The sequence below is a fragment of the Girardinichthys multiradiatus genome, chromosome 5 (genome assembly GCF_021462225.1).
Source record: "Girardinichthys multiradiatus isolate DD_20200921_A chromosome 5, DD_fGirMul_XY1, whole genome shotgun sequence".
Lineage (NCBI taxonomy): Eukaryota > Metazoa > Chordata > Actinopteri > Cyprinodontiformes > Goodeidae > Girardinichthys > Girardinichthys multiradiatus.
The window spans coordinates 28602079-28617522 of record NC_061798.1 but is presented as its reverse complement, the minus strand read 5'-3'; the positions used below and the strand labels follow the sequence as shown (position 1 = coordinate 28617522).

Sequence of the window (15444 nt, the reverse complement as noted above, 5' to 3'; positions counted from 1 at the left end):
AATATTCCAGGTTATTAAATAAAACTTACTATACGGTCAATGTTGTCTTGATTTATTTGTATGTGTGGTTTACTTGTCTCGTTACAGACAATTGGTGTACATTTCAATAGGAAATTACCTTGTAGTGTTAGATTCCCTATCTTTTTAACAATCGATAATAAACCAGCAAGCAAAACCTCAGAATCTTCATCCCATAGAAATTCAATCATCTTCAATACTCTCCCACAAACCATGCCACAATGTTGGCTGTAATGAGAGTCATAATATAATAAACAGCAGTGTGCGAGTGAGAAACCCATTCATCTATTGTCTGTAAGTAAGGCAAAGAAGGATATTATGTTTTCACACATTATTCGAGAGAGCTGAGCCGAAAAGCAAAGCTTTCAATTTACCGGTCGGTCTACGTTCCTACCCTCACCTATGGCCATGAACTTTGGGTCATGACCGAAAGAAAGAGATCCCGGATACAAGCAGCTGAAATGAGCTTCCTCCGTAGGGTGGCCGGGCGCTCCCTTAGAGATAGGGTGAGGAGCTCAGCCATCCGGGAGGAGCTCGGAGTAGAGCCGCTGCTCCTCCATATTGAGAGGAGCCAGTTGAGGTGGCTCGGGCATCTTTACCGGATGCCTCCTGGATGCCTTCCTCGGGAGGTGTTCCAGGCACGTCCCACCGGGAGGAGGCCCAGGCGACGGCCCAGGACACGCTGGAGAGACTATGTCTCTCGGCTGGCCTGGGAACGCCTTGGGCTCCCCCCGGAGGAGCTGGAGGAGGTGTCTGGAGAGAGGGACATCTGGGCTTCTCTGCTGAGTCTGCTGCCCCCGCAACCCGGTCCTGGATAAGCGGAAGACGACGAGTACGAGTACAAGTACATTATTCGAGGACATAGCATCTTTGCAAAGTCCTCACATAAGTACATAACATTTCAAAAAGTACTGAGAAAAAAATAGTGTGTGTATTTCTAGCTTTATATCTGATGTAAAACTGACAGAATTTCAGCAAAAGAAAATTATGCTAGCAGTCAAACATGGTGGTGATAGTGTCATGTTCCGGTCTGCTTTGCTGCTAGACGACCTTGACGATTTGCTATAATTGACCATCTGGCCATCAGTTTAGAACGTCAAGCTCAAGCACAGCAGGATAATGATCAAACCACACAAGCAAGTCGCCCTCTGAATGGCTCAAAAAATAAATACAAAAAAATAGGCTTGTGAGTGGCCTAGTCAAAGTCTGTACTTAAATCCAATTGAACAGGTTGTTCATGCTTACAAGCCCTCCAATGTGGCTGAATTAAAACAGCAAAAAGGAGTGGGCCTAAATTCCTTCACAGCGATCAAAACAAAAACATGATCTTTATGATATAATGTAATATACCATATTGTTTATTACAGTTATAATAATGTTATCTATAACTTTTGTTTGTCGCTATTGTGATCTTGACACATAGGTTGAAAATACAGAACAGCAGACATTAACTATATTAGTAGTTTTAAAGTGCCTACAGTCAGTGGATTAACACACTGCTTGTATCGTAGCCCAGTGTTGGCAAAATAAGATCATGACAAACCGTGTTTTTCACGTTTCCTGTAAGCAGGAAAAGTGTAGAAGACCTCCCTCAACTAGCTGGCCAGCAGTGTGCAGCAACGGATGGGCAAGGGGTACTCCATGTTATTTTCATTTGTTGGTTTATATTTGTAGAGACAAGTGTTAAGTAAAACAAATACCACTCAGTAAACTGGTAAATTATAACTGTACTCAAGACCTAACAGTACAAAACAAAATAGCTGAGTTACTTTTTGCTCCATAAAGCCATAGAAAACTTCAGTCATGGAACTGGAAGGATTCAGAAACCTGGAATGGTAATCAAAGACTTAAAATTGTGCAGTTTAACTGATTTTAAAAACAAACTCATTTTGTTTTAGCAAGGTTTAGCAGAGCTGAAGGAAAACAATTGTCTATTTTTCCTCCAGTTTTCTTATTTGAAAATACCTAGGAGTTCGTTAAAGTTCAAGGTGAGTAAAAGTGAAAAACGGCCAAAAATTAGCCTTTGACCCAAAATGGCCAACTTCCTGTGCGTTTTAGGGCATACCCCCAAGTGACTTTTTTCTTGGTTTGAGGAGCTCTACCTGTGTGCCAAATTTCAGATCTCTACGACTTACGGTTTGGCCAATCTCACGTTTGGGGCGTGGCTAAGAGGTTTTGCCACACCCACTGATTATGACATTAAAGAAGTCAAATTTCACTAGGGGGACAATTTTGGGTAAAGTTTGGTAAGTTTTTGAATATGTTAAAGCCGCCAAATAGGCAATTCTTTTCGGAAGAGAATCGGAAGAATAATAATAAACGGAGCGATTACAATAGGCCTTCGCAGCGCTTTGCTACTCGGGCCTAAATAGTTTACAGACATCATTGCTAAACAGATATTTGCTTTATAAGAAAAGGTGGTTTGACATCTAGGACTGATTTTAGATGTTTTTTAGAAGTCCTAATCTAAATTGTAAACAAAGAACAATGCAGCAGGAGACAGTCTCAACTGGTCTTGCACTCTTCTGAGTTCCTCTAGCACCAACATGTATTGTTTGGGTTTGTATTATTGTTGTGATAGCATAAAACGTTGAAAAAACAAATTAAACTCCATACCTTATCCGCCTGTCATCGCTGCATCCTCTCTCTGCTCCAAACAACTCTATCAGTGGTATTCTGTTATGCTTCTGGTTGCGAATTGCAGCATGACTTATATTTTTCTTAATGAGCAAACCGAACTTGGTCAGTGCACATCCTGTTCAGCCTGATTACTTAATGACCCTTTTGATTGAAATGTTTGTTTAGAGCCATCAGTAAAGTGTAAATATGTAAATATCTGTTCATATTTACCATTATTCTCCTAATTATTTACCCAGACATTGATATTTGTACTGCAATATCATAACTGAAAAATGGATGAAATTAGTTCACAATACTAAATGCATTGTTACAGACTTTTTTTGTGAACCTTAGGAAATTATCATTTTAAGTCTCAGCTTAGAGCGTTTTTAGACGAATGTTTTTCTTGGTCTATACCTAAAAGAAAAATGTGGATTTAAATCCCAGCTGCATACAGATGTATCAAGAACTACATGAATTAATTGTCTAGTTTTAACGTTGAAATCAGGTCTGTTGCTCACTGGGGTGTTTCTGCAGCATTATTTGTGCTTTTCCTATGTATAGTATTAGGTTTATCTGACCACTTTGAGTTGAATTAAGCTCAGAATCAGCTAAACTTTACATTGTTTTCTAGAATATTAACGTTTATTTACAGCCATATTCAATAAATTAGAATGTTATTAAAAAGTTTATTTAGTTCAGTAACTAAATTCACTTTGAGAAACATATTCTATATAGTCATATTCAATCTATATGCTTTCTGGTGAGGCTCATTTGGCAGATTAAAACCACCTTTTGAAAATAACAACCTTTAAGCAGGTGTCAAACACACATAAGCCCACATTTCTGTAAACATTTATTTTCATTGGTCTGACATAATATTCTAATCTAAAATGTCCTGTTTTCAGTTGCTGTAAGTGGAAAATCATCATAATTAACATAAATAAAAGCTTATAAACATCAGTATGTGTGCAATTAATCTGTTAATGTGTTTAGCTTAGTTAAATAAATGAACTTTTTAATAATACTCTAATTTACAAAATATTGCTGTATTTGTGGAGCTGATGTGACTGGAATTTAGCACATTGATCTGTTCTGCTCTGCTGACCAGCACTGAGCTCTCCTTCTGGGTCTGTTTAAAGTAACTGCTAAGATAAGGATTCCTGAGGACTGATCACTTTACCCCTAAAGCTCTATTTGTGTTTATCATGGACAAACCCACCTCTTTTAATAGAAATGTGGAGTTTTAGATGCTTCTTTTCATTACCAGACTCTTTTTAGCTACATTGTTAATTCATCTCTTTGGGGACTCAATCTGTGACAACCTGAAGACATTTATTTAAACTAAATCCATTTATATATCTCTTCGGGTGCTCTCACATTCAGGTCTCCACTGGGACGTCTTGTTGTGTTGTAGGGAAGCAGAGAGCCACAGTGCAATAAAACACTCAGTAATCAGCATTAGGTCTTTTCATCCGGTGCCTTCCTGCACCACAGCAGCCATCATAGTAGCTGAAACAGCATCAGCTGTGTTTTCTACACATTAACACAAACCGGCGTCCATCTTTCATTATACACCCAGGTGCATGTAAACTGACCATTCTTTGACAGTCTGCTCACATGGAGGAGTTATTTTTTTTTTTTCAGCTCTGCTCCTGGAGCTCAGTGAGAATATCGCCAGGGCGGAATGGAAACTTCATTTTGCAGGGCCTAATATTAGCCTGGCCTCTGGAAAATTCCTTTTAAATGATCACAAGCTGAGAAAAAGCAAAGAATTTGTTTAGTGTTTTGCCCGACAGTATTCTCTGCATACACTGTAGTTTGTGTTTCAGATGGTACAGCACGCAGGAGGGTCCTGGGAACACAGATGTGGAGGCAAAGAGGTCCAAATGGGATGATATGATGAAATGTAGCACTGTCTGACCTGTCTCTTTTTTGTCTGAAGGTCTTTTTCCTGGAACTGTTAACACATTGATACCTTGCAGAGCTAGCCATGCAACCTTATTATCATAACTTGTTTTTATTTGGTGAAAAAGACTCCAGATTAATATTCTATTAGAGAAGTAGTTTGTCGCAGCCGGTTTGTATTCCAATAACCTAATGCTTCAACTATATTTAACTTGTTTTATTATTATATGACCCTAACTTTACAACCTGTGTGTGTATATTTTGCTAGGAAAATCCCACCTGGCCATAGTTCAAAGGGTGAACAATGAAGGCGAGGGAGACCCCTTCTATGAGGTTCTGGGAATTGTCACCCTGGAGGACGTTATTGAAGAAATAATCAAGTCAGAGATCCTGGATGAGACTGACTTGTACAGTAGGTTTCCCTCTCTAAGCTTAGAATTAGTTCAGTGTTTGAATGTAGAGATGTAGCAGATGAGATGGTGTCATTTTAGCAGGTCATGCATATAGAGTAGCGTTCATACTGCTTCATATTTGTCTTGTTTTGTCACATTACAACTAGTATGTGTATCAGGGTTTTATGTGATCCACCAACATACAGTAGCACATAACTGTAAACTGTAATGACAATGATACTTAGTTTTCAAATGTAGTGTGCATTTACATTCAGTCCCCTTTATTCGGATAACGCTAAATAAAATTCTGTGTAACCAGCTCCCTTCAGGAGTCATCGTATTAGCAAACACAGTCCACCTGTGTGTAATTTAATCTCTAAAGTCCAGCTGTACTGTGAAGGCCTCAGAGGTGTGTTAGAGAACAATAGTGAACAAATAGCATCATGAAGACCAAGGAAGACAGCTGGCAAGTTGTGGAGCAGTTGAAATCAGGGTTAGTGTCTAAAAAATATCCCAAACCTTGAACATCTCACAGAGTTCTGTTTTCAACCCATCATCTGATAATGAGCTTGGACAACCTATCACCAAGACATGGCCGTTCACCTAAACTGACAGGCCGGGGGAGGGGAGAATTAACCAGAGGAGCAGCCAAGAGGCCCATTGTATCTCTGGAGGAGCTGCAGAGATCCATAACTCAGGTGGAGAAATCTGTCAACAGAACAAGCATTTGTTTGGCACTCAATAAATCTGATGTTTATGAAAGATTTGTTGAAACTCAGTCATAAGATGTCCGGTTTGCTGTAGGGGGCTTGTGCAAACGTGTGGAAGAAGGTGCTCTGATCAAACAAACGTCTGGGCCTACATGCAAAACACTATGGCTGCACTTTACCTTGAGCACACATCCACACAATGAAACATGGTGGTGGTAGCACCATGCTGTGGGGATCCTTTTCTTCCACAGGGAGGCTGGTCAGAGTTGATCGGGAAATCCTGAAAGAAAATATATCAGAGGGTCCAAAAAACTGTGGTAGAGGTTCACCTTCCAGCAGGACAAAGATCTCCAAATCTGCAGCCAGAGATACAAAGGGATGGATTGGATCAAAGCATATTTATGTGTTAGAATGACCCAGTCAAAGTACAGACCTAAAACCAATGGAGAATCTGGGGCAAGACTTGAAAACTGATGTTTAGAAATGAACTCCAACCAATTTGTCTGAATCTGGGGTACTTTTCAAAGACTCAGAGGGGCTGATTAAGAATACTCAGATTTATATTTGTAAAAGGTTTTAAAAACCATGAATCATTTTCATTCTGCTATATTTTATGTTGGTTCATCACATAAAATCATATCAATATACATTGAAGTTACTGGCTAAAACGTCACAAAATGTAAAATAAAAAACGTAATTCATGGGGCATGAATACTTTTTCATGGCACCATATGTAAACCAACTAAGAACCTTTAGTGCTCCTGTACTACAGAGAGTGTAACGCATCTTTCAGTCATAGATTGTACATAAAGATGGACGCTGTAAGCTTCCTGATTCATATGGACTTTGTTCTGGCTCCAAAGTGTGTGATTTGTATGGATAACACCATCAGCTGCAACACTGTTGTGTCACTGTGGTGTTCCTTTCTCCAGTTTTGTTTTTTTCAGGCTCCAAAAGAACAAACCAGTAAAAGCTAAGTGCCCAACTAAAGGCTTCAAAACAACAATTTATAAATAATCGGGTGATGTCTGCTCAGCTGTGTCCATCTTCTGTTAACAGTCTATGATTTCTGTTACTCTGTTGATTGTCTGCCTTAATTTCTTATTTTGTCTGCTTTACTTTTATTGGTTTACTTCGATGTCTTAGATATTTATTTTGTCAAACAAAAAAATATTATGGCATATAAACTAAAGGAGTGCCACCCATCAGTCCTCTTAAGGTAACAATGTTTTACAGTTGGCAAGCTATGATTGGCATGTTTGTAAAGCAGCCAACAGCTGGCTCTACCGGAGCAGAGAGCCCAACTAAGGCTACATTCACACTGTGGACAAATGTGGCCCAAATCCAACCTTTCTGCCCAAATGCGACCCGTATCTGACTTTTTGGATAGCAGTCAGAACAGTCCAATTATGATATTTTCACCTAAAAAAAAATCAGAATTTTGCCACTTTCATATGTGGTACTAAATCGGAAATCCGATAGTTTTCAAAGCTTCGCATTCTGAACGGTCATCATTGTCCTGGCTCGGAGGACACACCCACACAGACTTCTTTACAGAAGTAGCAGTCACTGCTCCACTGCTCTGTTAATAGTTGTGCTCTCTTTTTTTCTCATCTTTCTTCGTCCTGTTATGATGCAGTTATAATATTGTCGGCTCCCATTGCTCAACAACACCGAGACACCGGCATCCGTTATTACCTCCGTAAACAGTGTGCTGCTGCGTGACGTCTACATTTTCCATCTGCGCGTGCAGAGTGCTTTGAGGTCGTGAACCGTTCAGACGGAAGTCTGATGGTGGTCGCATTTAATTAGTAGTTTGAACAACCACTTAAAAAGAAAACTGGATGTCAGCAAAAAAATCGGAATTGAGCATCAAGACCTGCAGCGTGAAGCTCGCCTTATTCGCCGCCTAATAGCAGCTAGTTTTACTCTTTAAAGTGCAGAACGGCAAAAATCAAGCAAGCAAGTTTATTTATAAAGCGCATTTTACTGAAATCACATGGCTTTACAACACAGGCAGAATTAAATTACAAAATAATAAAATGAATAAAAGATTTTCAATAAAATAGTCACCCAAAGGTATTTACAACAAACAGGTTTTCTAGGTTAAATAAAAAACATCAGCAGAGAAAAAAAGGTATAACTTTCCGTGAAGTAAGCACAGAATAATATTATGCATTAATACATAAGTACTGTATATGTATTAAATTCAATATAATAAATACATGTTTGAGGTATCAGCATGCTAGCAGCAGTAGAAATACTCATTGGTCATTTAGGTCACGTTATACATAATTGCTGTCATTGAAATCGTGGTAAATTTACTCAAGGTTATTAAATGCTTATACTGGCCCATATCTACCAGTAACAGGAGGTTAATCAGAAATTTACAGTTTTTGTTAGTAGTCATAATCTCTTATATTTCACAAAGGTCAATTGGCACAAACCTGCAGAAAATCTTCAGAAAATAATACAAAACATAATGCAGAAAATAATACAAACATAATGCAGAAAGTAAGAAAATGTGTTTTTGGCTGATTATTTCTTTATAGTAATAATACTTGTTGGCAGTAAATGTAGGTGTGGGGCAGCATGTACCTCACTGGACAAACAAGACTTGTCATTATTTCAGACAAACTTAATGCAGATAAACATCAAGATGAGATTTTCTAGCCTGTGATAATCTCTTATCTCCTGTCTTTTGGATCAAAGTTCAGACTTTACCAAGATGTCAATACCCGGAGCCACAGAATGCAGCTTATCAGAGACTTCCTCCAGTCCAACAAACAGCATCAAACAAGAGTCAATGGCAGCTGTTTGGTACCGGCAGGGAGGATTTTATCAAAGTTTTAAATGGGCAGCACATATATGCAACTCTGCTGCTAAACACACACACGACACATTTTCCTTACAAATGTGGCATAATTTAAAGGGAAATAAATAGACTTTTCAATGGTACATGACTTATTGGCAGGAAGCATTAATTAAAAAAAGAAAAGATCAAACACAAATATCTTCTTTTAAATAATAAATTATATTATTTTATTATTATTTGAACATGTTTGATTTAGTTTATTTTAATTTAATATAATTGTAAGTGAGACATTATTCAACATTGGTAACAGGTACAAATGTAAATATACTATAAGACCGCTACTTTTCATCTGTTGTCCCTTAGAGAAATATGTAAAAATAAATACAAAAATACAGACATAAATAATAGAGATAAACGATGCAGCAAGTGGCATGACATAAAGTGCTTAGTCTAAAGTAAAACCAGCCATTCAGTTTAAAAATTAATCTTTTTTCCATTACTCGTTAAAATAATTTCCTACCAAAAGAAATCAACATACAGTATGAAATAGTTTGCTTACAGGGATAAAACATATAAAATAGGACAACATGACAACTTGTGGGTACAGAAAGGAGTAGGAAATGGCAACACACACACTAAACGAGACATGAATATAATATTTCTATGCAAGTTCCTAAATTAAAACAGCTCTCTGTTGCATCAGACAATGATGCCAATGGTAGCTAAAATCCAGAGCTAAACACTCCACAGACCTGTTTCCTTATCACAATCAGCCATTTATTTAGGTAAAAATGTGTTTTATAGTCATATGTTTTTGCTCTATAAAGTGTTAGACCAAGTGTTTGTGAGGGTAATTGCCATCCGGGGGGTTTTGGGTCGAGGTGTTTTATGAAATTTGCTTACTCCTTATGTTTGTTAAAGAATAAACTTACCTTAGTCTTTGTATTTACAAAAACACGTTCCTATCAAAATACCAACCTTTCTGTCATGTGACACTCTGAACCCGAATACATACGGCCTTCTGTAATGTCAGGAATGTGGTAAGAATGTTGTAACAATGTAGCCCGCTAAAGTTCTCTATTTCTGAGAAAGTGGCCACGGCTACAGTTCCAGAAAAGGCAAATAGCTTAGGAGCAACTCCAGTTTAGGCACCCTGTGACCCGGGACAACCAGCTTGGTGTCTGTGCACCGTCTCAAAGTGATGTTTTATTGACAGAGAAACAGCTTCAGGTTGTGTTTTCATCTTCTCTCCTCAGCCGACAACAAGACGAAGAAGAAAATCACCCATCGGGAAAGGAAGCAGGATTTCTCGGCCTTCAAGCCCACTGACAATGAAATGAAGGTTAAAATATCACCTCAGCTTCTGCTGGCTACCCTGCGTTTCCTAGCTACAGGCAAGTGGGCTGCGTTACTGCTTGACTTCCCCCAGTGTGCCCTCAGCCCCTTACTGTGGGGAAGGTTTGTGCATGTTTGTGTGTGCGTGTGTGTGTGTGTGTGTGTGTGTGTGTGTGTGTGTGTGTGTGCGCAGGCTTTGAGTTTTGGCTATGAGGGAGGAGGAGGAGTGAGAATGTGTGTAGAATGAGTATCTGCTGTACATGAGTGTTAGTGAGGGAATGGGTTGTGTAAAGACTCACAACAAGCATGTTGGTATGCATGTGTGTGTGAAGAGGTGGAAGACTTCTTCAGTGTGCGGCACGGGATGTCCGCAGGCTGTGGAGAGACCCTGAAAAAAAGAGAAACGCAGGCGTTTATTTGCTTGCATGTCATGCACCGAAGGTTACACATTGCAGTCTTCGCTCGCAGCTTTAAAAACACCACCCTGTTTGCTTACACTCGTTCCTCAATGACATCACGTCCAGCATTTTTGGCCTATGATCGCAGTTCTCACACTAGTCGACATACTTGGGTGCTTAGTGGTGTAAAATGTGAAGTATTTCAGCAGCTTTCTCTGGGGAAGTGGAACAGGCAGCAGAATGGTGGAGTTGTACTACAACAGCAGCGGCTGACGGTGCCTCATTGCATTTGGATTTGCTTTAGAACTTTGACCTTGCAGCTAACTGTTGATTAAGTTTCTCTAAAGGCTATTAGGGAGTTCAGTTCCTCTCAGTGGAGCCCACAGCCAGCTGACACACATCACCGCCGCTGAGTTGAAGGAGCTGATTGGCCCAACAGGTGGCTGAGTTTGTCCAGTTGCTGTTAGGATCCTTCTGGTCCAGTTTGTCCAAAGAGACTGGCTTTCCATGTAATTTTTTAAAGTGATCACCATAAATAGTTCTTTGGGCTTCTGAAGACTTCAGCTGCTTTGTCACTCCTTTTCCAGTCCAGTACCTGACCAAAGTCAGTCAATAAGTTGATCAGTGCTGGATATTTTATGGACCACATTTGACAATTTAGACTGACCCACAGTGTTTGAAATAAACCCCAAACTAAACATATATGAAGTACTACTTCTGCTTTTACTTTGGAAAAACCGGCATTCGTATTGAAGGAGACCATTGTAGCCAGGCAAGATTAGCCCCATGTTTGGACATCAATGCCAGCTTATTCTAAAAACAGAATGACAGAGAATGAAGAACTCTCAGCAATACATGAGCTGCACAATATGTCATCATCTCATTGTCAGTATTAAATATATTACAAAGGTCTATATGGACTGTAATATTTGTTGGTAGTTTTCTCCAGGGATCATGTATAGATGTTTTGGATGCCTACGAGTTTTCAGCCTCCTGATTTACTCTCACGTCACTAGATGTCCATACACCTGACACACATGATAGTTCCCATGAGGCTAAAGGTCAAAGACAGTATTGCAAACAATAATTTCACAATCTGCTTTTCAAATATCATGCAGCCCACAAGCGTGAAGTGTCTTTTTAGGTAAACAGTCTGCTGTTTACAGGGATTACAGCTTGAATTCACATGATCAGACTAAACATTAAGTGTACAAGAGTTTTCATATTTTTATTTGATAAATGTTTTTCAAAAAATACAAGTGAAGATGAAATAACATTTGAATTGTCAGTATGGCGTGTTGCATTTTAATTGTAATGAAATTTTGTTCTGGCAACTGATAAAAGTCATATTTAGAGTTTGTTATCAAACAATTACCAAATTCAGCCAATGATGCAGCCCTCAACAGTCATAGTTAGTTGTTTGGTTCTCTTGGCAAAATTAATTGTCCACCCCTGGTGTCCGTAAAAAAAAGTTTTTGCTCCCTTATTTTTTTCTCACACTAGATTTTTTTTAACTGATCTAATATGTTTTAATATCAAACATAGAAGCCATAAAGAAATACAAGGTCTTTTTGAATGATGATTTCATTTGTTAGGGGAAAAATCAAGCTGGCGCTGCGGCGTAAAGTAGACGCCCCTAAACCTAATAACTGATTGTGAACAAACAACACAGTGACATCACTGTGTTGTTTGTTCTTTTTTCATGCTTAATGATCCCCTGAACATCTGGGGATTAAAGTTTTAGGCATTTACACAGTTCATCAGTGTCCCCAGGTGGTCAAATAATTATTGGCTGAATTAATTACAAAGTAGGTTGAGTCATTAGGGCCATATTAAGCTTTTAGCATGGTGAGGTAAGTGAATCTTCAACAGCGCAGACAGAGCAACCGCATAGCACAAAATGAGTTTAAGTTACATTATTATTAGGTTGTGGTCGCTAGCTCGGAGTAGCTTTTAAGTTAATGTTAGAGCAGTGAAACATACTGTATGTGATGTCAACGTGGCGTCGCTAAATTGAGACGCTTATGTCACGTAATTTTTCAAAAAGGTCTCATAGCTTATTTTGAGATCACATTTTGTTGGCTACAAAATGCTTATAGATAAAAAAAATGCAATGCTGGAGTGTGTTTTGTTGCCTATCTTTATACACCGTAGAAAAACAAAGCTGTGCTCATGATCTAAGCCTTTTTCACAAAAAGGAGCTGTTTTGTCAAATCTGTTTTTAAAATCTAACCACTGTCCTCTAGGTTATTATCATATAATCAACCATTAAAACTTTGCAATCAGCTAACCTGAAAATAACGTGAGTTCTATTAAAAATGTAGACTTGCATCATTTAACCTCCAGAAAAAATGATTTTGCAAAGATTTATTTCTGCTCAAAACACTCATCCTTTAAGACGTGTGTGTTATAGCTATTCTGTTTTCAACAAGACGCTTTGTTGCTACAGGACTTCAAATATCTTGATTTTCTCTTACACAGATGTTCAAATCCAGCATGAGTGTGTCTGGTCATGGGATTCAGAAAATGTTGAACTTATGCGCAGATCTAATTTTTCGAGTTTTAAAAGATCATCAGCAACATGATTGTAATTTTATTAAAAGTCTTTTATACTATTCAATCCATAAAATGTGAGGTAATTTATAAAACAGCTTCACACTCATCTGAAGGTCTCTTTTTGTCTGGTTGGTTCTTCAGAGGTGGAGCCATTTTCTCCGGTGCAGATGTCAGAAAAGATCCTGCTGCGATTACTGAAGCACCCGAACGTCATCCAGGAGCTGAAATATGACGAGAATAACAAGCGGGCCGCAGAGCACTACCTCTTCCACAGGAACAAGCCTGTGGAGTATTTCATCCTCATCCTGCAGGTGTGCATGCACAATGGGCCACAAAGAGGAAAAAAACAGCACAATTTTTGTTAAAAAAATTTTAATCCAGCATGTTTACCACTGACTTTTACTTTTACAGGTAGAGTAAAAGTCTGGCAGGCTGAATTAATATCTAAATAATTTAAAAAGTGGGTTAAAATCAGGAAGGAAATGTCACTTCTTCAGGCCTTTAGGATCAGACAACAAAACTATATGTAATTTAGCTTCTCTAGACTTTTCACATTATATTAATGAATGTTCAGTTTTTTTTCTTCGACAACCTAACTTTTGTGTCATGACGACAGCTGCACAAACAGCTCTACACTGTATAGGCACTCTAAACATGTTGCTGTCAGCACCACAAGCTATTGTTTTCATAATAGTGGTCATAATGTTTTTTCCACAGTATAGTCATCGATCTAACAGAGCAGCACTGCAGGGGTTTGTTCCCACAGAGGCCATGCATCCTTTAAGGGTATGCATGGTAAGATTTTAGTGCAGGACAGTTTGGATTACAACAGCAGCAATGGCAAAGATAAACAGCTCATAAGTGGTTGAACATGTTTGCCTTCATCATTGTTTGCATACAACAGTGTTTACAGCTTTAAAATGAGCAGGTTTTTTGTTTGTAAAAAGGCTCCAAATAGAAAATATATTGGACACATGGAAACACACAATTCAGAAAAAGGAAATTGCTTATATTTATACTGGAATTGTTCCCACCCACTGAAAGAATCTGCATCATATCCCACAATTACAGTAATCTCCACACTATTTCCAATATACCTTTCATTCAAAATACTATAAAAGATTGTTGTTAATCAAATCCACTCTTGCCTTACTCACAATAACCTCAATGAACGATTCTGGTCACGTTTCCATCCCAGACATGGTACTAACCAGTTCACTTAAACTTCCTAAACTTAAACAGTGATAAAACTTAGCGCCTTCCTATAGGAACAAAATCAGAATAATCCAAAGTGGACAGTTTTTCTCTCTCCATTGACAGCTCCACAGTCTCCCCCTCAGCTCAGGGTCTGGATGTCATCCTTGATAATTCCCACCTCTCACATTAATAACAACACTCAGGCTGAATACTCTCCTCTCCTTCCCTCCCTTTCCCCTCACGCCGCCTCAGTTCTTGTCCACAGCCTCATCACTGCCCGTACTGATGATTGCAACTCTCTTCTTTTGGTCTCGTTCAAAAATAACATCATAAGCTCCAACTGGTCCAGAACTCACATCATCACCTGAACTTCTTAATTTCACTACATCCACCCATTTCTACAGCAGCTCCATTGGCTCCCGGTCAAATTCAGAAACACATTCAAAATCCTTCTGTCACGGTCATTTCCTTATTTATCCGATCTCCGTCTTGGTATCTAAGACATTCTGGTTGCAGATTATTGGACAAATGTTTTGTCATTCTGAGAAGTCAGCTGCAGGTCTTTGCTGGGGTCGACATGATGACTTGTCCCTCTTTAAAACAGCGTGCTAATGAATTCAACTCATGCAAAACATATTTGGCCAAGTTTTTTTTCCTACACTACTCTACTATTGGGATTTAAGTCCAGACTTTGACTAGGCCACTCCAAAAAATTTATTTAGTTTGTTTTTAGCTATTCAGAGCTGGAGTGTTTTGGATTGTTGTTCTGCTGCATGTGTGATTAGCTTAAGGTCACAAACTGAAGGCTGGACATTCTCCTTCAGGATTTTCAAGGACAGACTTTTTGGTTCCTTCAAATAAAGCAACTTATACAGAACTTTAAAGCAGCAATGATGCCCCAGACCATCACACTACTACCATCAGACTTTTTTCTAAAATGCTGTGTTTACGCCAGATGTAGTGGGACTCAAGCCATCCATAAGCTTCCAGTTTTGCCTCATCAGTAAACTGAGATGGGCCTTTGTGTTCTTTTCCGTCAGCTGTTGTTTTTGCCTTGGAACGTTTCCATTGATGCCATCATTGACCAGTTTCTGTCATGAACAGTGACCTTAACTGATGCAAGTGAGGCAGGCTGCTACTCCAAAGGTTCACGACTCTCAGTCGGTTCAGTGGAGTCCCCGATTAGTAACAGCTGATGAATATCAATGACTCATCTATTCTTTTATTTATTAGATCAGAACATCTTGTTTTGTTTTTTCAGATCTTTTGGCCTACTTCATGTCAACAAACAGGTTTTGTTTAAGTGATTTTTTATTGTGCAGGTCTGGAAGTAATTGCACTTGGATATGACCAGTGAAATTAAACTCAGCTTCCCATATTAATGTGGATAAGCATAGTTAATACTCAATTTAACAAGGGAAATGCTTGCATTTGGTTGTTTTTTTTCTTTTAAAAAATAACATTTGAAAACTGCGTTGTGAAATTACTCAGGTTTT

General features: G+C 38.7%; 1 protein-coding gene across 2 annotated transcripts in view; it reads left to right on the top strand.

The window, feature by feature from the left end:
- cnnm2b (cyclin and CBS domain divalent metal cation transport mediator 2b) overlaps positions 1–15444 on the top strand; it is an 83408-nt gene that overhangs the window by 60311 nt on the left and 7653 nt on the right. For both annotated transcript variants that reach the window (XM_047365985.1, XM_047365984.1), the window contains exons 2-4: positions 4814–4957; positions 9719–9856; positions 12893–13062. In XM_047365985.1, the coding sequence (XP_047221941.1) occupies positions 4814–4957; positions 9719–9856; positions 12893–13062 (452 nt within the window). The remainder of the gene's footprint in view (positions 1–4813; positions 4958–9718; positions 9857–12892; positions 13063–15444) is intronic.